We start from the raw sequence: 25,325 nt of genomic DNA, 5'->3' as shown, positions 1-25,325 counted from the left end.
CAACAATTTTACTAAATGTATTACTCTATTTTAATTTATAAAATATTTTTAAATAAAATTTATTAAATACAATTTATAGCTATACTTTTTCAAAACAAAAATATAATTTTTTAAGAATAACCTTTATTTTTCATTTGAAAAAAATATATAAGAAGAATAATATTTAAAATATATTATTAATAAAATTTTATGTTTATTATATTTTCTTATATCTTGGAATGCAAAATCTCGCTCTAAAAGTTTCTTATAAACGAGTAAGATGGAGGTATTATTAATTTTTATTAATTCAATAAATTAGTTATAAGTGACTTATTAGAGACGGAAGCATATGAGATCTGAACTCATTGTATTCCGGGGAAGCCGTGACACAAAGAACACGACTTACAAGTTTCAAAGACCATTTGCGATGCAAAACGTGGCAGAAGGGGTTACATGCATGCTTACAAGTGTCTTCGCCTACGTACTGTCCTCAGGAGTCAGTTAGGATGGTTTTTAAAGGACACGCAAGCATGTTGAACAAGTGCTTTAACTGAGAAGGTTTTTTATTTTTTTTAAATGAAGATGCCAAAGTAAGAATAATTTAGGTATTTCAGTCAAATCCAAAACGGATATTCCATCCTCTCGACCAATGATTAAAAGTTACACGTTTGGTTTTGACCAAAATATGACTTACAAATTGAAAATATAATACTCCATCTCTTATTGTGATTTTTTAAAAAAAGTATCACTAATGAGTAAAATAATAAATTATTTTATATTCATTGTAAAGTAAAACAATCTTATTAAATAGATGTAAATATAAAAAGATAAATAACTATTTTATTAAGGTAAAATTTAATTAAAAATATCTTACATTTTTAAATAAAGAGAGTATACACACACAAGTTAAAAATGTTGAAAAATTACATTTTTGAAAAAACTGTAATTGAAAACGTTTTCAATTTAAGGCTTCTAAGATTTCCACCCTGCTGTAGGTGAACTCTCTCTCTCTATGTATACATTCAAGATTTTAAATTCTCATTATATGTATTATTTAGTTCCAAAATGTCGTTTTTCCCTAACTACAGAGAAAGTGTTAGTAGAATGTCTTCGAAAACATTAATATATACAACTACATATATTTAAACAAAATTATATGTATTGCCTCTACATTTTTATTTATAAGCAACTTTTTAAGAGTTTTTTTAGATAAATGACAATTGAAAACCATATAATAAAGTTAATTAATGTAAAATGAAGACATGTTAATTTACTACCCACACTTTTATATTTACAATTCAGGAAAAATCAATTTACTTACATGATCTTAAATTATAATTCACAATTTTATGTTCCCTATAAGTCATTTTATAAAATATATGTACTGTCTCTAGACTATAATATAGGATATATATCTTTTAAAAATCTTGCTTGATTTGAAATATAAAGTATTGAATAATTTTTGTAACTTTTTTCTAATTCTACCCTATTTTATTTATTACTCCTTTTGAAAAATGATACATTAAAATTTTAATTATCATTATCAAGACACTTATCTATAACGTATTCAATAAGAGTGTGATTGGAAAGATAAAACTTTTTTTAAATGATCAAGGTTTCAACTAATTTTTTTGAGAACCATGAAATAATTATCAATAGCCTATATTGTGATATAGAAAGAGTAACAATTAATAATTTTTTTAATAGTGGCTGCAGTATAAATATTTTTGAGTAGTTTTTAATTTCATCAAAACCGAACAAAACCAACCATCATAAACCAAACTAAGTCAATCCAACTAAAAATGATAAAAACTGATTATTAAAAAGATTTGGTTTGGTTTTTTCTTCTTCTGAAATCTGAACTAAACCTAAACCAAATCTGTTATATTATTTTTTATGGTTAGATTAGAACATTAGTCTATTAGTTTTTTTTTTTACTTTTTCACTTTAATTTTGATTAAAGCCTATTATAAAATACTTTAAAAATTAAAGAAAAAAACTCATTCACGCCTTTCAATAATATAGTTGGTCGTGACATTTTATCATTTTCTTCCTCTCATCCCGAGAGTGAAAACTTTTCACTGAAAGTTAATAGAATCCCTAACCCCTTCATTTTATATATTTGAGTTATGCTGTGATTTTTAATTTTCATAACCACTATGTAGAGTTCATATTTCAATATATTTCCTTCCTTTTTATATGTTAAACTTAACCAGGATGTTATATTGGTTTTATTCCGAGAATTATATTCTCTTTCATATCATTATACTCTCATGTTTATTAATAATGAAAGATAAAATATCAATATTAATAATGAAAGATAATGTTGTGGATGTGACTTGAAATTAGAATAGAAAGAAGAAAAGAGAGAAACATTATCTTTAGACATAATATATAATTTGATATATTAAAGAATAATTTAAACTTGATCTATAAATGACCGAGGCCACCTAAAAACTGAACCAAATCAACTTCAATTGAAAAAAAAAAAAAAAAAGATCAAGTATATTTTTGTGCAAATCGATTTGTTTGATTTGGTTCATGTTTTATTCAAAATTGAATTAAACCTTTGAACACCCTTACTAGTGTAGAGAGGGAATGAGAAAGAAAAATGATCACAAATCTACATTTAATTAAGAATATTTATGGAAATTAAAAATGAAGTAATTTTAAAAAAATCAATTAATTCTAACTATTTTTTCTAGTTTTCTTAACTTAGTTAAACGTGAATATGAATGAAAAAGGTGAGACTATAATTTATTGGAAAAAATACACCAGAATATATAATTTATTGCAGCATGCAAGAGCCACACTTATTTAGTCAAAGGTGAAAACAACCAAGAGAAAAGATCAAGTTTTAGGGCAATATGGAACTGGTTGAAGCAGAAGAGGAAGCTTCATGGCAGCAAGCATGCCCTTTGTCTCACTAATATCTATGTCCTTTCCAGATTCATCTTTAGTTCCATTATTATTATCAGGCAGCTTCCAATCAAACCAATATAAGAGATTCACAAGTGTATACTCAATTGACGCAACCGAAAATAAGATTCCAGGACACACTCTTCTTCCAAAACCAAAGGGTATTAACTCGAAGTCTTGGCCTTTGAAATCAACCTCACTATTCTCAAATCTCTCTGGTGTGAACTCTTCAGGCCTCTCCCACACATCAGGATCTCTCTGAATCGCCCATGCATTCACAATCACTCTTGTTTTTGGTGGAATATCGTACCCTCCCAGTTTCACACTGCCATCAGTTTTCCTTGCAAGAAGAAGAGGACCAGGTGGGTGAAGTCTCATAGTTTCCTTCACAACACATCTCAAGTAGCTCATCTGATTCACATCATTTTCTTCTATTTTTGGTTTGTTTCCCACAACTCTTCTCACCTCTTCTTGGGCTTTCTTCATCTTCTCTGGATTCTTCATCAGTTCCGCCATAACCCATTCTATAGCAGTTGAAGTAGTTTCCCATCCCCCTGCGACCATATCCTGATCATTTTTTTTAAATCAATATATGTGTTAGCTCACTCATATATGTTACGTTTTGATTAAGTGTGTGTGTGTGAGAGAGAGAGGGGGGGGGTGTGCGTGTACCAGTATCAGTGTCTTGATGCTAGGTAAAGAGAGGCCAACGTTAGGCGTATCATCCTCATGTTGAAGTTGAAGCATGCAATCTACGAAGTCCTTATTCTCAATATTCATTTTCCCGCCCTTATGTTGTTGGATCTCTTTGTCGATGAAAGCTTCCAATTCTCTAAAATTGGCCTTCATTCTGGGGATGAGCCCTGTAACAAAATCCATCCACCACAGTGAAGGAAAGAAATCTCCAAAACTGAACTCTCCGAAGTGATGCATCAAGTCCATGACTAATTCTTCAAGCCTGCTGCTTTTACCATCTAGGGTTTCATACTTGTGACCAAAAACACATCTACAATGTATATTTCCTGAGGTTGCAACAAGCATCTTAATCAAATTCACTGGTATATTCTTCCTGCAAGCTTCAGGAATCTTATTAACCAAGTTTGCAACTTCCTCTTCTCTGATAAGTTGAAAGGACCTCACCTTTTTCGAGCTCAAGAACTCAATAATGGAGAGTTTCCTTTTGTATTTCCAATCTTCACCATAGGGTGAAAAACTCAGGTCCTTACATCCATAGTAAAAGATTCTTGCGACTGTCATTGAGGGACGAGAAGAGAAAACGACGTCGTTGGTTGTGGCCATTTCTCTGACAAGATTTGCAGAAGAAACCACTAAAGTTGGGATTTGACCAAAGTGCAGCAACATAAGAGGACCATACTTCTGTGAGAGAGATCTCAAAGAGATTTGAGTGAGTGTTCCTGTGATCTGATGAAGATTGCCAATAAAAGGTAATTTAGGAGGACATGGAGGCGGATTTGGCTTATTGCTTCTTGTACTTATGAGCTTCAACACAATGATGATGAAGATGAGACACCACAACATAGAGAGGTAAAGGTTTTGATTTGACAATTCCATAGTCGTTGATGCTTCCAGGAACTGGTTTTTTTTGTTATCACAGAGAGGCATACCCATGCTTATTTATACTGGTTTAGGAAGGCTTCTATATTTATTACAACTCTTAATTAGTAGCATTTATTGCACCAATCAATTAGCTGTATTTAATGCAAGTTTCGATGAACCTATCAATGATCAATATTTAATGCTAAGACCTGGATAATGCATCGATCAACTTTCCAACTTTCAACATCCACCGCTTTCAAAAAGTGTGTTCTAGATAATGGACTCAATGAGATGGACTTAATTATGAATCATGGCCCATACAAAAATAGTGCATGGAGACTTGACACTTTTGGCCAAAAATTAAGTTTAATTTATAACATATAAAATTTGAATTCCTTAATTTTTTTTTAATAAACGGTCAAAATTATATACAATAAAAGGAAAAATTACAAAGATAAAGTGAATAATAATGAAACAAGATTAAACAAGTTTGTAAATAGTTAATGGCCGGGCTTAGTGAGTTACCCTTTTAGGCTCTTGTGCCTGGCCAAATTAATTGAGTCTTGTTAATAAGGATTAGGCTAGAGAAAACTTCTGATTTTAGGGTAATTAAGGGGTATACAGGCTTGAATCCTTAAGAATTGGATGAATTTTTATTGACAACTCTATTTGAAATTGGGATTGAAAATTTTCTACGAACACTTTAAAAGGAGCTAAAAAAGTTGAATATAGGAACGCAAGATCTTTTGAAGGAAGTTAGTATTTGAGTAATTTTTCAGCTAGTTGGTAGTAAAAGAAAAAAGTAATCATCTAGTCCTTACAATTTGATCTAGTTATAACTCAATCTTTAAATTTTAACTCGTTGTAACTCAATCATTATATTTTTAACTTGATTGTAACTCAATTTCTAAACTGTGACTCATTGTAAATCAATTTTTATAGTTTTAATTCAATTGAAACTCAATCCTTGAATTTTGTCTTTTGCAACTTAGTCCCTATATCTTAAAAATAAAATTATAAAGATTAAAAAGATTTTAAACTTTTAATAATTACAATATTCATAATATTTAAAAGGGTTTAGTAATTTAAAATATTAGTCATAAATTTTAACATAATTTTAATCTTCATAATTTTATTTTTAAGATATAAGGACTAATATTTAAATGATTAAAATATAAGGATTAATTTACAAGAGTTACAATTGAGTCAAAACTTCAGAGACTAAGTTACAATGAGTTAAAATTCAGGTACTAAATTATAACAGAGTCAAAATTACAAGGACCAAATGGTTAATTTTTTCATAATAAAATTATGGAAAATTTTCACCAAAGTTATCAATTTTTAGACTTTCTCTGGTACATCAAAATGTTACTTAAGAACTAAATGATTTCCTTGATATTTTGAAATTGACTGAATCATAAAGTAAATAAATTAGTTGTGTGATTCTCCCTATCTTCTTTCGCTCTCCCTAATGCACTATGTATACCATGCAGCAATCGGAGGAAAGAGTCCTGAAGAATAATATTTTAAAAAATCAAGATGCGGTGTATGTCGCAAGGAAAAGTATGTTCTATGTATCTTATGGCAGAAAATATGACAATATATTCTATCAATCCTAGACATCTAACACTAGTCCACTAAATCACACGCATTGTATCACAAGAGACCTCTGCTATCATAAAACAACAAAAATATATACCAAGAGAATGAGACTTTTCATGTAAACTTGTGGTTTGTGGAGCTAAACATTTAGAGTGCACATACAACAAATGTATGCACATATGTGATGAGCAGAATTAATAATTAATAAACAATTAAATGATCCAAATATTCAGGAAATAAAACATAAAATATAATTATTAAAAGAATCAAAGCTTTTTTACATAATACGATGAGTAAAAGAATGAAAGGTCGTAGGGTTCAACCCCTCAATTATCTTTCTTGGCCAAAAAAATCCGACCACCAGCACAGGCGGAACACAAATCTGCACGGACGCGGTAAACTGAAAAAGGAGTGAGTGTCTCGAAGGGTTTGGGTGAGAGAGTGAGGAAAACTGGAGCCGAGATATGTCTCGACTTGCTAATGGGATAAAGGATTTTGGAGCGCTTCTTGAGGCAGCGCTTCCTTATGTAATGCCTATCCAAGCGTTTTTTCCAAAAAGCACTCTGAAATACAGGTTTTTTTTTTAATTTTCTTTTATTAACTTTAGATATTGGAGCGCTTTTTAGAAACAGCTTTGATAAAGTTAAGATTATCAGAGCACTTTCATGAGGACACATAAAAGAAAAATTGAACTAAGCGCCTCCAAAGGTCTTTATTTTTTATTTTTTAAAATCTGCCTGCAGGAGTGCTTTTTGTAAAAAGTGCTCTAAAATCTGTACATATTAGATCACTTATTTTTATAAGCGCTTCCTTGTGTTCTATCTTGTTTTGGTGAGAATAGTATTTAGCTTTTCTTATGATATTCACTAATTTTAGATTCTAGATTCAAAAGGGTCTAAAGAGAAAAATATTAATTTTTAATATGATTTTTTTGAGAGAGAATGATAGTGAGGTTTTAAAACTATAAATTAATGACAATTAAGTCCTCAATAATTTTTTAAAAAAACTAGTTGAAAATATAAATCCAAATAATTATAAATTCATGAATTTTAATTATAAATAAGTATTTAAATATTAAATATAACTCTTAAATTGAAACAAAATTTTTTATTTATAACAATTTGAATTAATATTTTAAATTTATTTTGTAAAAAATTTTGTTGGGGGTTTATCTATTTATTTAATTCAATTTTATGAGACCCAAACCATCATTCTGGCTTTTTTTTTTTCATCTATTGAAAAACCCTCATCAATGACACGCAAGCACGCATTTCAACTCTGAATTTTTTAAAAAAAAATTGAAGATGTCAAAATAAAAAATAATTTAAGTATTTCAGTCAAATCCAAGTGACATCGCTCCGATCAATGATTAAAACTTACAAGTTTGCTTTTGGCCAAACTTACGAGTGGGAAAACAATAAATACCCCCACACACACAAAGGTTAAAAATGTCGAAAAATTATATATGAAAAACCGTTATTGAAAAAGCTTTCAATTTAAGGCTTCTAGCTAGGATTTCCAACTTCCTGTATGAGAACTAAAGCATTTTTTTCAGTCATCTTATATATATATATATATATATATTCAAGATTTTAAATTCTCATTATCTGCATTATTTAGTTCCAAAATGTAATTTTCCCTAATTACAAAGCAAGAGTTAGTAGAATGTCTTCGAAAAAATAATATATATAACTATATAAATATATACACACTTTCTCCTATCTATATTGTAAGACACTTTCAATTATTTTATTAATTTTAAAAAAATTTAACTTTTTTATATTTTAAAAAATGATATATACTTTTATTTTTATCCTTCACTTTAAATAATTATATAATTACAGTAAATACTTTCATGCTAATCAAGAAAAGATAAAATTAAAAAATAGTAATTTAATTATTACAATATGTTATATATTTTGAATAAAAAATTACTTCTAAAAGATATATTATCTTACAAATAGGACTAAAGGGAGTAAATAATTATATTAATTATAAGCCACTTTTTAAGATGATTTTTTTAAAAAAAATGACTAATGAAATCTCAAATAGTCTTCATTTTACATTAATTTTCTTACATTATTTTCAATTATAACTCACACAAGTTTTTTATGTTCCTTGTAGAAGTCATTCTGTAAAATCTATGTAACAACTAATAGTTATTATAATAGTGCCCTTCGCATAAATTAATATTTTTGAGTTGTTATAGTGGGAAGAGGAGTTGTGACAGAGGATGATCATGAATTTAATTTATATTTAATTAAGAATATTTGTGGAAATTAAAATGAAGTAATTTAAAAAAAATAATTCTAACTTTTTTTTTTTACTTTCCATCAATTAGTTAAGCGTAAAATATAAATGAAAAGGAAGAGAGCATAATTAATCGCAAAAATACGCCAGAATATATAATTTGTTGCAGCATGCAAGAGCCACATTTATTTAGTCAAAGGTGAAAACGATCAGGAGACGAGATCAAGTTTTAGGGCAATTAAAAGGGGTATATGGAACTGGTTGAAGCTGAAGAGGAAGCTTCATGGCAGCAAGCATGCCCTTTGTTTCACTGACGTCTATGTCCTTTCCAGATGAATCTGTTGTTCCATTATCAGGAACCTTCCAATCAAACCAATGTAAGAGATTTGCAACTGTATTCTCAATTGATGTAACTGCAAATAGGATTCCAGGACACGCTCTTCTTCCAAAACCGAAGGGAATTAGCTCAAAGTCTTAGCCCTTGAAATCAACCTTACTTTTCTCAAACCTCTCTGGTATGAACACTTCAGGCCTCTCCCAAACATCAGGATCTCTCTGAATCGCCCATGCATTCACAATAACTTTTGTTTTAGGTGGAATATCATACCCTCCTAGTTTCACACTGATGCTATTAGTTTGCCTTGCCAGAAGAAGAGGACCAGGTGGATGCAGTCTCATAGTTTCCTTCACAACACATTTCCAGTAGCTCATCTGATTCACATCATTTTCTTCTATTTCTGGTTTGTTGTTTCCCACAAGTCTTCTCACCTCTTCCTTGACTTTCTTCATCTTCTCTGGATTCCTCATCAGTTCTGCCATAACCCATTCTATAACAGTTGAAGTAGTTTCCCATCCCCCTGCAATCATATCCTGATGATTTTTTAAATGAATTATGTGTTAGCTCACTCATATACGTTATGTTTTATGATTAAGTGTGTGTGTGTGTGTGTACCAGTATCAGTGTCTTGATGTTAAGTAAAGAGAGGACAACGTTAGGCCTATCATCCTCTTGTTGAAGTTGAAGCATGCAATCTACAAAGTCCTTATTCTCAATATTCATTTCCTCGTTGTTATGTTGTTGTTTCTTACCTGCTTAACCGCTTCGCCCCTTTACTTACCGCTTAACTGTTAACTAAACAGAGTCTTTATCACCTCCTGTTAAGGAGCAATAGACGGAATTAGTGAAAGCAGTACCAATTAGATGAAGGAAGCAAGAGTGAAGTGAAAGACTCTCTTTGTCGATGATAGCTTCCAATTCTTTAAAGTTGGCCTTCATTTTGGGAATAAGTCCTGTTACATAATCTATCCACCACAGTGAAGAAAAGAAATCTCCAAAACTGAATTCTCCGAAATGATGCATCAAGTCCAATGTTAACTCTTCAATCCTGCTGCTTTTACCATCTAGGGTGTCATACGTGTGCCCAAAAACACATCTACAAAGTACGTTGCCTGAGGTTGCAACAAGCATCTTAATCAGATTCACTGGTACATTCTTCATGCAGGCTTCACGAATCTTGTCAACCAAGTTTGCAACTTCCTCTTCTCTGATGAGTTGAAAGGATCTCGCCTTTTTTGAGTTCAAGAATTCAACAACGGAGATATTCCTTTTGTATTTCCAATCTTCACCAGAGGGTGAAAAACTAGCGTTCTTGCCTCCATAGTAAAAGATTTTTCCAACTGTCATTGAGAAACGAGAAGAGAAAATGACGTCGTTGGTCGTGGTCATTTCTCTGACAAGATTTGCAGAAGAAACCACCACAGTGGGGATTTGACCAAAGTGCAGACCATACTTTTGTGAGATAGATCTCAAAGAGATTTGAGGGAGTGTTCCTATGACCTGATAAAGATTGCCAATGATGGGTAATTCAGGAGGAGATGGAGGCAGATTAAGCGTATTGCTTCTTGTGCTTATGAGCTTAAACAAAATGATGGTGAAGATGAGGCACCACAATATAGAGAGGCAAATGTTTTGATTCAGTAATTCCAAAGCCATTGATGCTTTCATGAACTGTGTTTTGTTTGATATCAAATGGAAGCACCCACCCTTATTTATATAGGTTTAGGAAGGATTCTATTCTCATTATAACTCTTAATTTGTGTAGCATTTTATGCAAGATCCGATGCAGTTTTCAATGACCAATATTTAATGCAAGATTTGATGCACCTATCAACTTTCCAACTCTTAGCTAACATCTACCACGTTCAGAAAGGTTCTAGACAATGGACTCAAGAAAATGGACCTAAATATGAATCATGGTCCATGCAAAATAGTGGATGGACGTGATACTTCAATTTTGGGCAAAAAATCAAGTTTAACTTATGTCATAACAAGTTTGAATTCTTAAAGTTTTTCATAATTGGTCAAAATTATATACAATAAGAAGAAAAAATCGCAAAGACAAAGTCACCAACCAAAAAGAGTTAAACAAGTTTATAATTGGTCATCGAAAATTCTCTATGTATACTAAATCAGATCTGAAAAAGTTGAATATATAGGAAAACAAGATCTTACCGAAAAAAGTCAATATTTGAATAAATTTTCAATGGGTTGATAGTAAAATTATCCTAAAACTTTGATTCCTCTTTATATTTGTGAGTATACAATAAAATGAAAAGAACAATCATTCAAGAAATAGAATGAAGTGGAATGAGATGGAGTGAAACAAAATGAAACCTTTCATTTTTTGTAAGTCTTACCAAAGGAATAAATGATTTTATTTAATAATTATTATAAAATTAATTAATTTAAATTAGATATAGCTATGTTTTTTAATATTAGGGTGAGAGATGGTGAAAGTGAGAGGGTGAGAAGAATGAATGTAATTTTACAATAATGTCATTTATATAACACCATTCTATCCTTGACCCTCCAAATAGGGGGCAAGAGAAAACAGATTTAGGAGAGTATGGAAAGTAATTCCAAGCCATTTTACTCCCTTTTTTTTCAAAAAAAAAAAAAATCTTCTCAAAACTTTTAGCTATCCCAAACCCAAAAACACTACCTAAGCCACGAGTATATGTGTCATGCTCTTTCGCTATAACTACTACTGTTTTATTTTATCATATTAATTCCAAGAATTAAACACACAAACAATTAAGAAGTCTTTAATTCTCTTCATATTCTTGAATGTAAGGTCTAAATATTACCTCAATAATATTAAAAATGATTAAAAGCAACTAGCCTTCTTACGTGTACCATCATTTAAAAGCAATTAGTCTTCTTAGGTGATTGTAGAAATCTTTTTATACGTTGACATAATATAAGATGTCTATTTGTATGGTTTATTCATGACCTTCTATGTTTTTTTTTAAGTGCTTTTCACAATTTTCTACAAGTCCTGATTTAACATTATAATTCTATATGAAAATACTTACTATTATTACTCCTAATTCAACACATTTATAGCAATAGGCATCCCATAGGCTTGTCACCATAAATGTGTTTGATTTCATGATTTCAGACGCATGAAATCAAACACAAGTAAAAATTTAATTAATAATTAATTAATTTGATTTCATTTAATGTGTCACACAAATATTTATGGTGATAGTTTGTTTTTAGGACCGTAACCATAAATGTTTGCTTAATTTATTTACATATTTGCTATTAAATCTAATATTATCATAGTTTTTAATAAACTAAGGTAAAAAATGTGTCATTAAAACTTTGTTTTGTATTAATGATAGCAACGTCAATATTGGAGAGCTTACATGCAAACGGATTCAGTTTTGGTGCTAAGTGCAAAGATGAGCTCATCCACAAAACACACAGTTTTAATAAAAGAAGAAACAATCTTGGCCATTCATTATATTTTAATTTTAACCTTTTAATCTTAGTCATTCATTTTATTTACTATTTTTTCACTTCATGAAACCTCTGGCATTCCCTTCCCAGCTCCTCCCAAACCAGTTTGTTTTGCTGGCTTAGCCATCATGAGTTTTTCCAATCTCATGGGTGATTTCTTTCTTAACCACTTCTCTTTCTCCATTAACAACAGCAAGGCTTGGAGCTCATCTTTTCTGATTGATGGCGTGGTGGTACTCAGACTAGATATGAATTTTTTTTCTTTTTGCTTTGGTTAATATTCTCTAATCTCAAAGAACAAAGAGGTTTTTCAATTTAGACATACAGGCCCTGGCGCCTCATTGAATTTTGACCAAATTAAGGAAATGAATTGTATTTCAGTAAATTAGCCTAGGAAAAAGAAAAAAGAAAAATCTCGCTCCATCGAGATCGCGTTTAGAGTGAGTGTTTTTTAAGCTTGTTGGCAATGACAAATATTCTGCTAATTTAAGATTTCAGAGCAAGGTTTTGGATTTGCAGATATGGTCATATTTCAAACCTTGTCTCATGTGGAGCCCACTTCATCAAGCTTGTCTCCATTCCCGTTTGTTTTTGCTAGACGAGCACAAGCTTTTGGATGAGCAGTAAAGGGAGGAGCAATGCCCGAACCCCTTATGAGTGAGCAGCAAAGGGATAGGAGAAACCTGAACAAGCTGATGTAAATTTATTATTTTTCAAAGGAGCCCTGGATGGCATCATTTTAGTGAGTTAATAATAGCTAAATCTCCTATCCCTTTTTACGGTGATAAGCTACTCCTACTCATCTTTGCGCTTAGCATTGAAACTGTATTTCATGTAAACACGCTTTAAAAAGTTGAGACGAAAATTTTGAAGCGCATATAAAAGCGTGAGTAGAAAGTCTTTTAAAACATTTATACACATCAAATTACAATACGAACTCATGATTAAATTACTCTTCTAACACAAGAAGATACTCAAACACACTAGAATATACAATTTATTGCAGCATGCAACAGCATGACTTATTTATAGAAAAGTGAGAACGATTCAAACAAGAGATCATCAGGTTTTAGGGCATGGGTCATTGGTTGAAGATGAAGAGGAAGCTTCATGAAAGAAAGGATGCCATTGGTCTCACTGATATCTATGTGCTTTGCAAATGTATCTATTCCATCATCAGGCAGCTTCCAGTCAAACTAATACAAGAGATTCACAAGTGTATATTCAATTCATGCAACCGAAAATAAGATTCCAGGGCACACTCTTCTTCCAAAACGAAAAGGTATCAACTCAAAGTCTCAGCCTTTGAAATCCACCTCACCGTTCTCAAATCTCTCTAGTGTGAACTCTTCAGGCATCTCCCAAGCATTAGGATCTCTCTGAATCGCCCATGCATTAACAATCACTCTTGTGTTTGGTGGAATATTATACCCTCCTGGTTTCACATTGCTATTAGTTTGCCTTGCAAGAAGAATAGGACCAGGTGGATGAAGTCTCATAGTTTCCTTCACAACACATCTCAAGTAGCTCATCTGATTCACACCATTTTCTTCTATTTTTGATTTGTTCCCCACAACTCTTCGAATCTTTTCTTGAGCTTTCTTCATTTTCCCAGGATGTCTCATCAGTTCTGCCATAACCCATTCTATAACTGTTGAAGTAGTTTCCATTCCCCCTGCAATCATTCCCTGCGATTTTTTTTTTCAATGCTTGTGTTAGTCCTCTCACATTAAGTACATGGTTTACCATGAAATGTGGGTGTCAGTGTTAGAGCAGGAAACAGGTAGGCCTAAACTTTATGAGCCCAAGTCAAAAGCTTTTTATTTTAAAATTTGTCATTTTTTAAGTGTTACCCTTTGATCAGGTTTAAGGTTGGGCAAAGAAGCCCCTTTTTTAATTTTTTTAAATTTATTTTTTACATTATAATATCACATATTCATTCTCTAAAACACAAAGTATAATATTTTAAAATAAAAAATAAGTAATTTAAATCCTAATTTAAAAGTCTAAATTTAACCTAAAAATTCATTTCAATTTTTAGGGTTAAAACAAATACAGCTTAAACAAGTAACTCAGAGTTCAAGTCTGTTTTTTAAGACTTAAACAGGCCAAGCTTAAAAGATTATATAAAAATATTTCAATTTTCAATGACCAAACCTGAAAAAGAACTTAAATGGATGGCTAAAGCATACCTTTAATTTGGTTCTCTAACTTTATGCAAGTTTTCAATTTAGTTTTTTAATTTTATTAAGTATATTTTTAGTCTTTTAATCCAAATACCTTTAGTCTCAAATGACTTTTTTTTTTTTAGCCAACCATTGTTATTTCAAAAATAAATAAATATAATAAGTCAACATTTGAAAATGTTTTATTAATATTTAAAAGTTCAATGTAAAATTTTTTTGTAATGAAACTAACGATATTAGAATTAAAAGATTATAAATATACTTTATAAAATTAAAAAAAAATAATGTAAAATTAAAAAAGTAAAAGTATCCATTAACCTAAGTGCATGTGTGAAAGAGGTGTGTGTGTGATCTATGTACATGTACACACCAGAGTCATTCTCTTGATGCTAGGGAGAGGCCAACGTCAGGCATATCATCGTCTCGTTGAAGGGGAAGCAAAATATTCGCAGAGTCTTTATTCTCAGCATTTCTTTTCTCATCACTCTTGTGTTGCCCAATTTCTTGGTTGATAAAAGCATCCAATTCTCTGAAAGTGGCCTTGATTCTGGGTAGAAACCCATTAACAACATCCATCCACCACAGTGAGGGGAAAAAAATCCCCAAAGCTGAACTCTCTGAAATGATGCAACATTTCCATGACTAAATCCCCAAACCTGTTATTGCTTTCACCATCTAGGGTTTCAGACTTGTGCCCAAAAACACATCTGCAATGTATATTTCCTGAGGTTTCAACAAGCATCTTAATCAGATTCACTGATACATTCTTCGTGCACGCTTCACGAATCTGTTAACCAAATCTGAAACTTCCTCTTCTCTGATGAATTGAAAAGAACTCACCTTTTTCGAGCTTAGGAATTCAACAACGGGGATTTTTCTTTTGCATCTCCAATCTTCTCCATAGGGTTCAAAACTAATGTCCTTGCATCCATAGAAACAGATGCTGCTACCGTCTTTGAGGAACGAGAAGAGAAAACGATGTCGTTGGTTGTGGCCATTTCTCTGTCAATATTTGCAGAAGAAACCACCAGAGTTGGAATTTGACCAAAGTGCAGCAACATAAGAGGGCCATACTTATGTCTAGGGCTGCACAAAAGACTGGACAGGACTGGACTTTAGCTTAACCCGTAGTCTGGTCCTTTTCATGAAAAGGACTGGCTTAGGTAACCCGTAGTCCGGTCTGGTCCTGTGAAAACTCGGAGATTAACAAGACTGGACTTGGTCCATAGGATTGAGGAGACTGGTCCTGTTAGTCCAATACTCACTTGATCTTTTTTTTTTCTCTATGATGACCAATAATCTATTTCAACTTAACAAACTCAATTAAGATAATAAAAACACTTATAATCATAATAAATTCATAATAATTTCTAAAACCAAGAAAATAATATTTTAGTTACAGTCCAAACTCCAAATGATTTAAATACATAACTTCAATAAAAAATCAGAGGAAAGACCAGAAATAGATCAGAGGAAAAAAATCAACAAGAATAGAAGTAATAAAAATCAACCCACAGACATGTTCCTTCAAAGTTCGAACAGATCAAGATCAGAGTGCAAAGTGCAAGGCAGGGGCTAGGACTTTGGCGCACTGAAGAAATTAAGAATGAGAGCAAAGTTGAGTAAGTGGCTGAGACGCTAAGTACTGTTGAGTAACAGTGTTGAGGTTTTTTTTCGATCAGAGTGCAAAGTGCAAGGGAGGATTAAGACTTTTTTTCTAAGGCTTATTAATTAATAATTTATAAATTAATTTTAATTATATTAAAATAATTATATAGGACCAAACCGGACCACTTAGTCCAGATGCTTGGTCTCTAGTCTAGTCTTACCCGAAAAATCAGTCCTATCTTTTTGGTCTTTTTGGTCCTATAGGACCAACATTTTACAGGATTGGACAGGATCGGATTTTCATGGGTCGAACCGCGAGACCACGAGACTTTTGCACAGCCCTACTTATGTCAGAGACATCTCAAAGAACGATGCGAGTTTGTTCCTATCTGATGAAGATTGCCAATGATGGGTAACTTGGGAGGAGAAGGAGGAAGATTACTGGATTTGCTTCTTGTTCCTGTGAGCTTATACGCAATGATGGTGAAGACGAAGCACCACAAGACAAAGAGGTTAAGGTTTTGATTAATTAGTTCCACGGCCATTGATCTTTCCATGAACTTGATATCAAATAAAAGTACCAACCATTGTTTATACACCTATCAATTACTAGGATTTAATGTCACATTAATGCAATGCGTCATTTATTATTATAACTCTTAACTAATACTCCCTCCAACTCAAATTATAAAATAATTTAAGATAAGATTATATATATCAACAAAGATCAATGACGACACTTAGAAATTTATTTTTTAAGATAAAATTATAAACTTCTAAAAATGTATATCATTTAATATGACTTTAAATTTATATACTGAATCATTGCACTATAATCATTTTCAATTCTCTCTCTACTTAAAGTGGTAATTAAAAAAGCATAATTAATAAAATCTTATTTTTATTAAATTATGAATATACTCAAAACAGTGGGCATATGTATCAATCATAGAAGAAACCTTTTACATTTAGGCTAAGAATCAAGTCTAATTTATACTCCCTTCCCCTCCCTTGAAAGTTCAAGAGCTAAGATATTGTTTGAAAGGCTAGATGTTTAAAAATATAAGAATATTTAATATTTTAATGTGCAATGAATGTATTTTTCAAAAAGTATTCATAATAAATAAATCACTTTATATTTATTTTAAAGTAAAATATTCTATTAAATAGGAGTAAATATGAAATATAATATTAATTTGAATACAACTAACTATTTTATTAGAAAGTAAAATTTGATTGAAAATGCTTTAAATTTTTTAACGGAGAGAGCATAACATACACTTTCTCTCAGCTTTATTATAGGGCACATTTTTTAAAAAAAATTTGGTCCTTAATATAAAATAGTTGTTGGGGTATTCATCATATTTTTTATATTATTTTTCTTTAAACTATTTAATTATGAGAGAGAGTGTAATGTAAATTTAATTTTGTTTGAATAAAAATAAAATTGAATATTTATATATTTTTAAATAAAGTTAATCAAATATCACGATCTGATTATTAAGCTTTCATGTCAGCATAACCATACATAATCTCTTGGAATAAACGTATTGAGATGCGTGTAGGGGCAAGTAAAACCAAATTAAAATTAAAAATTAAATTAATTTTTATTATTTAATTTAGTCTATTTAATTTTTTAGATTGATTTATTTTTTAAAAAAAATATGTTGATATTGGTTCAATTCAATTAATAAGATTTAAAATTGAATAGAATGAATTACCCAAATTATTATGTATATATATAATTTACTAATTTATAAATTAAATTTAGTTTATTAATTACTTTTTTATTTTATACTTAAATAAAAATAAATATATAATTTGATAATGTGAAATCCTAACTTCTCTTTAAAATAGATAACTTCTCTTTAAAATGGATTACTATCATTTTATAAGTCTAATTTTAGATATAAGTCTTATTTATTTCAATAGGAAAAAATAATAAAACTGACTCAAGTCCAATAAGTTAATTATAAAACTCAAAATTAAATTAACTGAGTGAACTTAATTATTAAATTTTGATTCGGTTCTTAATTAGTTTGATTATCTTATTTTATTTGATTCGATTCATATTTTGGTGTTGTTCGATCCATAAGTTTTATAGATTCTGGCGCCGAATCAAATCAAAGCGGCGCTTACACCTAGATGTGCGCGCAAGAACTGTAACTAAGAAATGTTTCCTCTTTTGTTTTCTTTCTTTCGTTCTGAAGAATACAGAATACTCCATTTAACTGCAACTAAACACTTGTCACGGTGCTAGTACTTTTGCAGACACTTGTCAGCATGCATGTAATATGTTTTGACCAATAACGTCGATGTAATTCATTCTTACAATGGAAAAGGAAGGGAGTATAATGAATTAGGAACCAATGGATGTTAGATTCCAGTGGGGTTCCCACTCTGGGCTCGTGGCGTGAGATAGATCTTTGAGATTTAATCTACAAGTTCATATTTAAAATTTTTTATTTTTATTTTTATTAAATTTTTTATAATTTTTATAAATTTATATAAATAGTCTAAATTTAATATTAAATTTTTTATAAATTTATTATATAGATTTATTCTGAACAATTTAGATTTGAAATCTTTAACTTGTTATTCTTTTTATAAAAAAATTAATATTAAATCTAGATTATTTAAAGAAAATCTGAATTGTTAATTTACAACAATTACATGAAAATTAATATTAAATTTGGATATTCTAAATAATTTAAATTTGTGATGAGCATATTTATTAAAAAATATAAATTATTATTTTGATAAATATAAAATAAAAATAAAAATATTTAAATATGAATCATTGAAGTTAATTCTAGATGGTCCAAAAATTTGATCAAAGGTGACGAGCTTCAGGTACTTATCACCACCCTTAATGAGCGCTAAATGTGTTATGATTCTAATGAAATAATATGGAAAAAATCCAAATCTCATTAAACAAGTCAAATTTATTTAGTCGAAGTTGAAAACAATAAAGAGAAGAGATCAAGTTTTAGGACAAAAGGAGTATGAAATTGGTTGAATGTGAGGAGAAAGCTCCATACATAGCTCAAATGGGGACTAGTTCTTCCAAAAGTATTTCTTATATTCACATGAATTTGAATTCAGGATTTCAGTTTTAAGTGGCCATAATCTCTTCCACTGGAACTAGCACCTGTTGATGATTATAAATGTGCGTGATTATGCTTATTTGTCTTTTAAGAAAGGCCTTTATAGTGTATTTAAAATAAAATAGGTTGGAAACCTTGTACTCAAAATAGCAAGTATGAACATGACCTAACATCTTCATGACTATTATTACCTTTGTTCTTGACGTATACGTATTTTTTTGCACAAGCATCTGGTGTTTAATATTATATAAATCAAATTTAAATATTTCTGGTTTTACAAAAGGATACTTATTTCAACTTAATGTTTTTCATCCATAAAGTTCAAATTCTCAACTTATTTAAGGATAATTGAATTCTTTTTATTCGAGCCAACTATCATTAGGTATATCTTTTTTCAGTCATACCTCTTTTAAAGAATTAGCATTGAGATATTTAATCCTTTTTAATAGAAATGATATATATAGTAATATTTTTTTTGAGAAAAAATATTCTTACATAAGTTGTTAATTAACCAGCTTAAGTAGTGGTCTTCAGTTCAAATTCTGAATGTGCATCTATGTTAAATATTTATTGAAAAAGTTTTATCATCAATATGATCTTACCTCACTAAATTCATGAATAATAATTAATTGTAAAGAGAGGGAGAGAGTAGCGAAACTAGACTGTTTGCTAAAAGCAAAAGCAGCAGCAAAGTGGGGATAAGATTGTTTGATAATTCCACGTGATATGGCTCAAAGTTAACTTTCTATTACATTTAATTTCAAAAAAAAATCTATTACATTTGAAAAATGTCAATTAATAAAAGTTTTTTTAATTAAAATAATCAGTCATAAAAAATAGGCACTGTTATCATCTCCCTACCAACTAGTAAAAGCTCTACAGCACTATATCAAATGGATTAATATATTAAAGGATAAAAAAAATAAATTAATCTTTAAACTATAGGCTTAAGAGTTTTTAGGATCCAAAATTTATTTCTAATGTAATATTATCTTTCAACTTTTGAGAATAGTGCAATTTGACTCCTATGATTAATAAAAGTTAATTTTAATTATTAATTAATTAGAAAATGACCTTCAAAATTATATTAAGAATCCAAAAGTTACATATAGGACTTAGAAGATTTTCTTAATATTTTTTGTCATTTTCTGATTAGCTAAAGGTTAAAATTAACTTTTGTTAAAGGCTTGGGTTAAATTACACTATTTTTAAAAGTTGAAAAAAAAATATTACATATCAAACATAAAATTAGGGTTTTTAGATATTTCTAGACTTATAATTTAAAAGCTAATTTACTCTTTTGTCCTATATTAAAATATTTCAAATCATTGGAATACAAATTTATTTTTCATTAAATTAAGATGATAAAGTGTAATTGAAACGAAAAGAACTTGTTGACCAACAAAGAAAAGAACTTCTTGGGTAAAAAAGCAAAAGCAGAGAAAAAAAGAAAAGAAAAATGGAGAATATAATCTATTAATCTCCCTTTCGTCTTTCTCGATCTCGACAGAGAATTGCTAACTCGTGAGACACGCGAGAAAAGGGTTACACAAATGATGACACCGTGAATCTCGTTCTTGAAATTATTAAGCAAACTTTATTTTCCGTTTTATCCAAAAAAAAAGAAAATTGTATTTCCATATGTCATTGAAATCAAGTTTGTATTTCCAAAATTGTTAATAAAAAATTGAAGGAGTTCGGTTGTAATTATTTTTAATTTTTATTATAATCAATATAAACATTAACAACTAATGAAAGTTGGATTCGAAAAAAATCTAATCACTATAATATGATAAATTAAAATTCGAATCTTTATTAAAAAAAAGATTCTTACATTTAATACCTATCCCAGTCTCAAAAATTGTTTGGGGGAGGGGAGCTTTCACAAAAGTTGTTGTGGGAGTAAAACAAAAATATAGAAAGGGAGGACCCAATAATAAATAAATAAATTGAAGGTCCCTTATTTTTAAAGGCCAGACAAAGATAAATTATTTTGATATAAAAGTAGAAAGGCAGTGGTAAGATTGTCCCCCAAAAGTAGCAGTGAAAGTTAGAGTCGTGATTATTTTTTTATTATATTTATATGGGATAGTAAATTATTTTTGTCATTCAAATTTATTTCTGTTATTAAATTTAGTCCTTAAAATTTAATATTATCAATTAAATTCTTAAAATTTCACCCACAATTTCATAGTTTTATACTTTTATTAATCTCAATTTGACTAGTATTTCTTTTTAATATAAGGCAAATAATATTGAAAAGAAAATGAACAACAGATAATAAATTAAAAATTAATAAACCTGGTGAGTGAACCGAGTATTAGAAGTTAGGAGGGAATCAGAAGCTAAATAAGAAATAGAAAGAATAATGGAGAGAAATTCAGGACGATTCTGTCATCCTTAAGTTAAAGGTTATATCACATACGTGTTAATGTGTTTAGTTATTATATATCTTCAAATCATAAAAAACTAATTGTGCATGATTATTAAAATTTAGGGATTTGAATCGATAAAAATTAAATTTTAGGAAGTAAATCAATGATTGGGAGAAACTTATTACATTAAATTAAATATGACCTAAAAATGGTGGCAATTATGAATTTATGATTGATTTTTTTTTTTTTTTTGCCAGAATGAATTTATGATTGATTATACGTATGTTTCACATGTGAAATAAAAGAAAATTAAAGAGAATGAAAATGTGAGTAAAAAATAATCCTCATTTTTCTATTGAACAGATAATAGTAAATGACAGGTATAATTAAATGAATATATATAAATTAGAATAGGTATGACTTAAATAAAATCATCTTAAAGCTTTTGATTCCACTTTATATTTAGTCCTTCTTGTGAATTGTGATTTAATTATTTGTATTATCATCAATTTTTATGATGCCATAAGAGGCTATTACTTGACATTAAATAAATTCATGTCACCTTCAGTTGTGTTTTGGAAGACTCAGTTAACCACCTATGCATCTCTTTAGTTTGTGCTGGGAATACTTCGAGCAAAATTTAATCATTTGATTTACTTAAACAACTTACAAAAAAATGTAAACTCTTCTTAGTTTTTTTTTTTATTCCATTACCTGTATCTTAAAAAATTTGGCCATTATTACTACTTGCTCAACTAATTCAGATTTTTGTTGTGTGTAACTGTCATTACCAACAGCAATTTCATAATCCAGGAATGCCTTAAGCTCTTTTTTTTTTTTTTTTAACTAGAAAGGCAAGCATTAATAGCTTATATTTATGAGTGGGATTGAACACACTACTTTCTATTTAAGTATTTATATAACAGCCGTGGTTGCATATATGATCAATGAAACAAAGCACCCGATCAAAGCTCAAAATTGATTCAATATTAAACCCTGTCTCAAGATTCTTACTCCCTCCACTTTTATTTTTTTAATTTCAAGAGAAACTTTTACCTGCCTCCTTATTTTTTTACAAGCAAAATTACAAATTTTAATAAACATTTATTACATTGTTCTTAATTTTTTTTTACAAAATCAATATTTATATTCACGAGACAGATTTATTTTATTAATTATGGAAATAATTTAATCTAATATTTTTATTTTAAATATAATTACTATATTTAATTAAGTTTCTTTAATTAATTATTTTTCTCTAATATTTAAATCCATCGAGGCATGGACTTTGCATTGACTCTTGTCGAGCTCGGATCCTATAAACAGGCCAATGAAGCAATCGCATATGAATTTAGCTCAATGCAGAGCAACTTCCACTTCCACGGTGCATACTTGAGACCACAGAGATGAACTTTTCTTTCATCTTTCTCTTCTTCTCCCTCGTCCTCTTGAGTTTTCGACACCCCAGTTCTGCAACTAATCTTCACAAAATCAAGCATCTCAGACCACACCATCTTGCTCAACTCGGATCTTCCCCGAATGATACCTCACCGACTGAGTTCTTCGAGGTAACCAAACCCATTAAACTCCCTCAAACAAAGCCTTGTTCATACCGCATACTTCATCACGATTTTGGCTTCACGTATGGAAAACCCCCAGTTTTCGCTAATTACAGTCCTCCCAAACATTGCCCTCGCGAGTTTTCCAAGATTGTTCTCGAGTGGAAGGCGACTTGTAGAGGAATCCAATTCGATCGCATTTTCGGTGTGTGGCTCGGTGGGGTTGAGCTGCTTCGGAGTTGTACGGCGGAGCCTAGGCCTACTGGGATTGTTTGGACTGTTAAAAAGGACATCACTAGGTACTCTTCGTTGCTCATGAGTGATGATCACCTCCTTGCTGTTTATTTGGGAAATCTTGTGGACAATACTTACACTGGGGTTTACCATGTTGATGTTTACTTTCACTTTTATCCTCAAGTGAAGAGTTTTTCTGGTGATGAACCAAAATCTGATGCAAGTTTAGCTTTTGGGTATGGTTTTCCAGCTGATTTGATCTTACCCGTTTCACGAAATCTTCCTTTGAGTGATGGGTTGTGGTTTGAAATTGTGAATTCTAGTGATACAGCTATGAAAGAATTCAAAATCCCCCAAAATGCTTATAGGGCTGTGTTAGAGGTCTATATTTCGTATCATGAGAAAGATGAATTTTGGTATGGCAATCCTCCAAATGAGTACATTGCTGCAAACAACCTTACTGATACACCTGGGAATGGACCATTCAGAGAGGTTTTGGTCACTCTTGATGATCAGATTATTGGTGGGGTTTGGCCTTTTACTGTGATTTACACAGGAGGGATAGAGCCATTGCTGTGGAGACCCATAACTGGAATAGGGTCATTTGATCTTCCTTCTTATGATATTGAAATCACACCACTTTTGGGTATGATATTGGATGGAGATTCCCACTCATTAGGGTTTAGGGTAACAAATGCTTTGAATGTCTGGTTCATAGATGCAAATCTGCATGTTTGGTTGGATAGAAAGAGCAGAAAAACTGAAGGGGAAATTTCCAACCTCATTGTCAAGCCTCTGGTTGAATCCTCTGTTTCACATTATAAAGGCTTGAATGGAAATTTTCAGACTAGTGCAAGGAGATCAATTTCATCAACTGGGTGGGTGATATCTTCTTTTGGTAATATCACAACCAGTTTAGTTCAAGACTTCAGTTACATGAACTCACTGGTATTTGGGAAAGATGGGGCTATGGAAAGTGCAAACCAAACAATCCTTTTCAATAACACTGTTGATGCCAAGCTTCCATACTTTCCTGTCCATTTTGTGGATAAAACTTCCAGAAAATTTTCCCTATCCTTCTACTTGGATGAACTGAATCAAGGAAATGAAACCTCTTTATCTGTTGCAAATGTCACGTTGGGATTTGATGAGAGTCATGATTCCGGATTCTCAAGCAGGTCTCTCAAGAATCTGCAGAATGCTCACAGCACTGTGGTTGTGAAGAATGATACTTTGGTTAAAGCATTTGGTAGCACACAACAAGTATACAAGTACAAAAGCCATGAGTTTTGCTATTTTAGGAATGTGAGTAATTTAGGGTACTCTATTCTCTATGATAAAGTTGCATCCTCATGCAACCAGAGAAGTAACCATGATCTTGGTTCTATTATGTTCAAGGGACCTTTCTCCAAAGACAAGTCCGAACATGTGTTGAGTATGCAGAGTGGTTGATTCTTCCAAGAGCTTTGTATAGAGGCTACCATTGATGCTTCATCCAAGGGGCCTCAATTTTCTATTTCTGTGCTGCAAGAGAGTTGGATGTTGTTTAGATATTTAAAGCATCTTTTTCTTCATGTTTGCAATAATAAGATTCTGTTGTGGCCAGGTTCTACTCATCAGTACTAGCAAATCTGAAATCAAACATCATGAATCTCTTTTTACTATGTTGATTTCATTCTGGTGGATATCTCATTTCTTTCTTTCTTTTTTTGGGGGCATATAAAAAATATTAGGTGACTTGGTACCAAAGGTTCATCAAGGCCAAAATAGCCCACATGGCTCAAAGTGTAGTTATATATAGACATGTACAGATTATTCAAGTAAATTTTTGATGAAGGTAAATAAATCTTTGTTTCAAGATGCTCCATAACAACGTTGCCACAAATTCCAGGAAACAAATTACATGTATCCACTTCCATAAGAAGAAAAAAATCACATGGAGGTGGTTCTATAATAATGTGTTGTTGGTGATCTGAGGATAATATTGCGTGCTAACTAATCTGTACAATTGTTTACTTCCTTAAACATGTACTCAGAGGAAACCTCCCCAATCATGCATAAACATTTTCCTAATATTGTTTCCAACTTCAAAAGTTGGGTGAGACCTATCCTGATTTTTTGAATGTTTTCTAAGGCCTTCATGG

The 25,325-nt window shown here is 30.7% G+C and overlaps 3 protein-coding genes and 2 pseudogenes across 3 annotated transcripts; 1 reads left to right on the top strand and 4 right to left on the bottom strand.

Moving 5' to 3' along the window:
• Positions 1-2,829: 2,829 nt before the first annotated feature.
• LOC129313832 (cytochrome P450 71A1-like) lies at positions 2,830-4,527 on the bottom strand. Its single transcript, XM_054957243.1, has 2 exons — positions 3,571-4,527; positions 2,830-3,465 (listed from the first exon to the last, which is right to left on the bottom strand). Exons 1-2 carry the CDS (start codon positions 4,525-4,527, stop codon positions 2,830-2,832), a joined length of 1,593 nt encoding a protein of 530 aa, XP_054813218.1.
• A 4,002-nt stretch (positions 4,528-8,529) lies between these two features.
• On the bottom strand, positions 8,530-9,367 carry LOC129313831 (phenylacetaldehyde oxime monooxygenase CYP71AN24-like; annotated as a pseudogene).
• Positions 9,368-9,439: 72 nt separating this feature from the next.
• On the bottom strand, positions 9,440-10,300 carry LOC129313830 (phenylacetaldehyde oxime monooxygenase CYP71AN24-like). Its single transcript, XM_054957241.1, has one exon. It carries the CDS (start codon positions 10,298-10,300, stop codon positions 9,440-9,442), a length of 861 nt encoding a protein of 286 aa, XP_054813216.1.
• Positions 10,301-12,656: 2,356 nt separating this feature from the next.
• On the bottom strand, positions 12,657-13,797 carry LOC129313829 (cytochrome P450 71A1-like; annotated as a pseudogene).
• Positions 13,798-22,765: 8,968 nt separating this feature from the next.
• Positions 22,766-24,823, top strand: LOC129314372 (peptide-N4-(N-acetyl-beta-glucosaminyl)asparagine amidase A-like). Its single transcript, XM_054957798.1, has one exon. It carries the CDS (start codon positions 22,795-22,797, stop codon positions 24,631-24,633), a length of 1,839 nt encoding a protein of 612 aa, XP_054813773.1. The 5' UTR covers positions 22,766-22,794; the 3' UTR covers positions 24,634-24,823.
• The last annotated feature ends 502 nt before the right edge of the window (positions 24,824-25,325 follow it).

The sequence above is a fragment of the Prosopis cineraria genome, unplaced genomic scaffold (assembly GCF_029017545.1).
Source record: "Prosopis cineraria cultivar Desert tree isolate PC_DT_omini unplaced genomic scaffold, ASM2901754v1 PC6, whole genome shotgun sequence".
Classification (NCBI taxonomy): domain Eukaryota; kingdom Viridiplantae; phylum Streptophyta; class Magnoliopsida; order Fabales; family Fabaceae; genus Prosopis; species Prosopis cineraria.
The sequence above is the reverse complement of the archived record's forward strand: the minus strand, read 5'-3'. Positions and strand labels throughout refer to the sequence as shown.

Excerpts from the sequence above, each read along its gene's own strand:
- LOC129313832 (XM_054957243.1), bottom strand. The coding sequence starts at position 4,527 with ATGGGTATGCCTCTCTGTGATAACAAAAAAAACCAGTTCCTGGAAGCA. Across the intron at positions 3,466-3,570 it reads GCATCAAGACACTGATACTG|GATATGGTCGCAGGGGGATG; the intron begins GTACACGCACAC and ends AAAAATGATCAG.
- LOC129313830 (XM_054957241.1), bottom strand. The coding sequence starts at position 10,300 with ATGGCTTTGGAATTACTGAATCAAAACATTTGCCTCTCTATATTGTGG.
- LOC129314372 (XM_054957798.1), top strand. The coding sequence starts at position 22,795 with ATGAACTTTTCTTTCATCTTTCTCTTCTTCTCCCTCGTCCTCTTGAGT.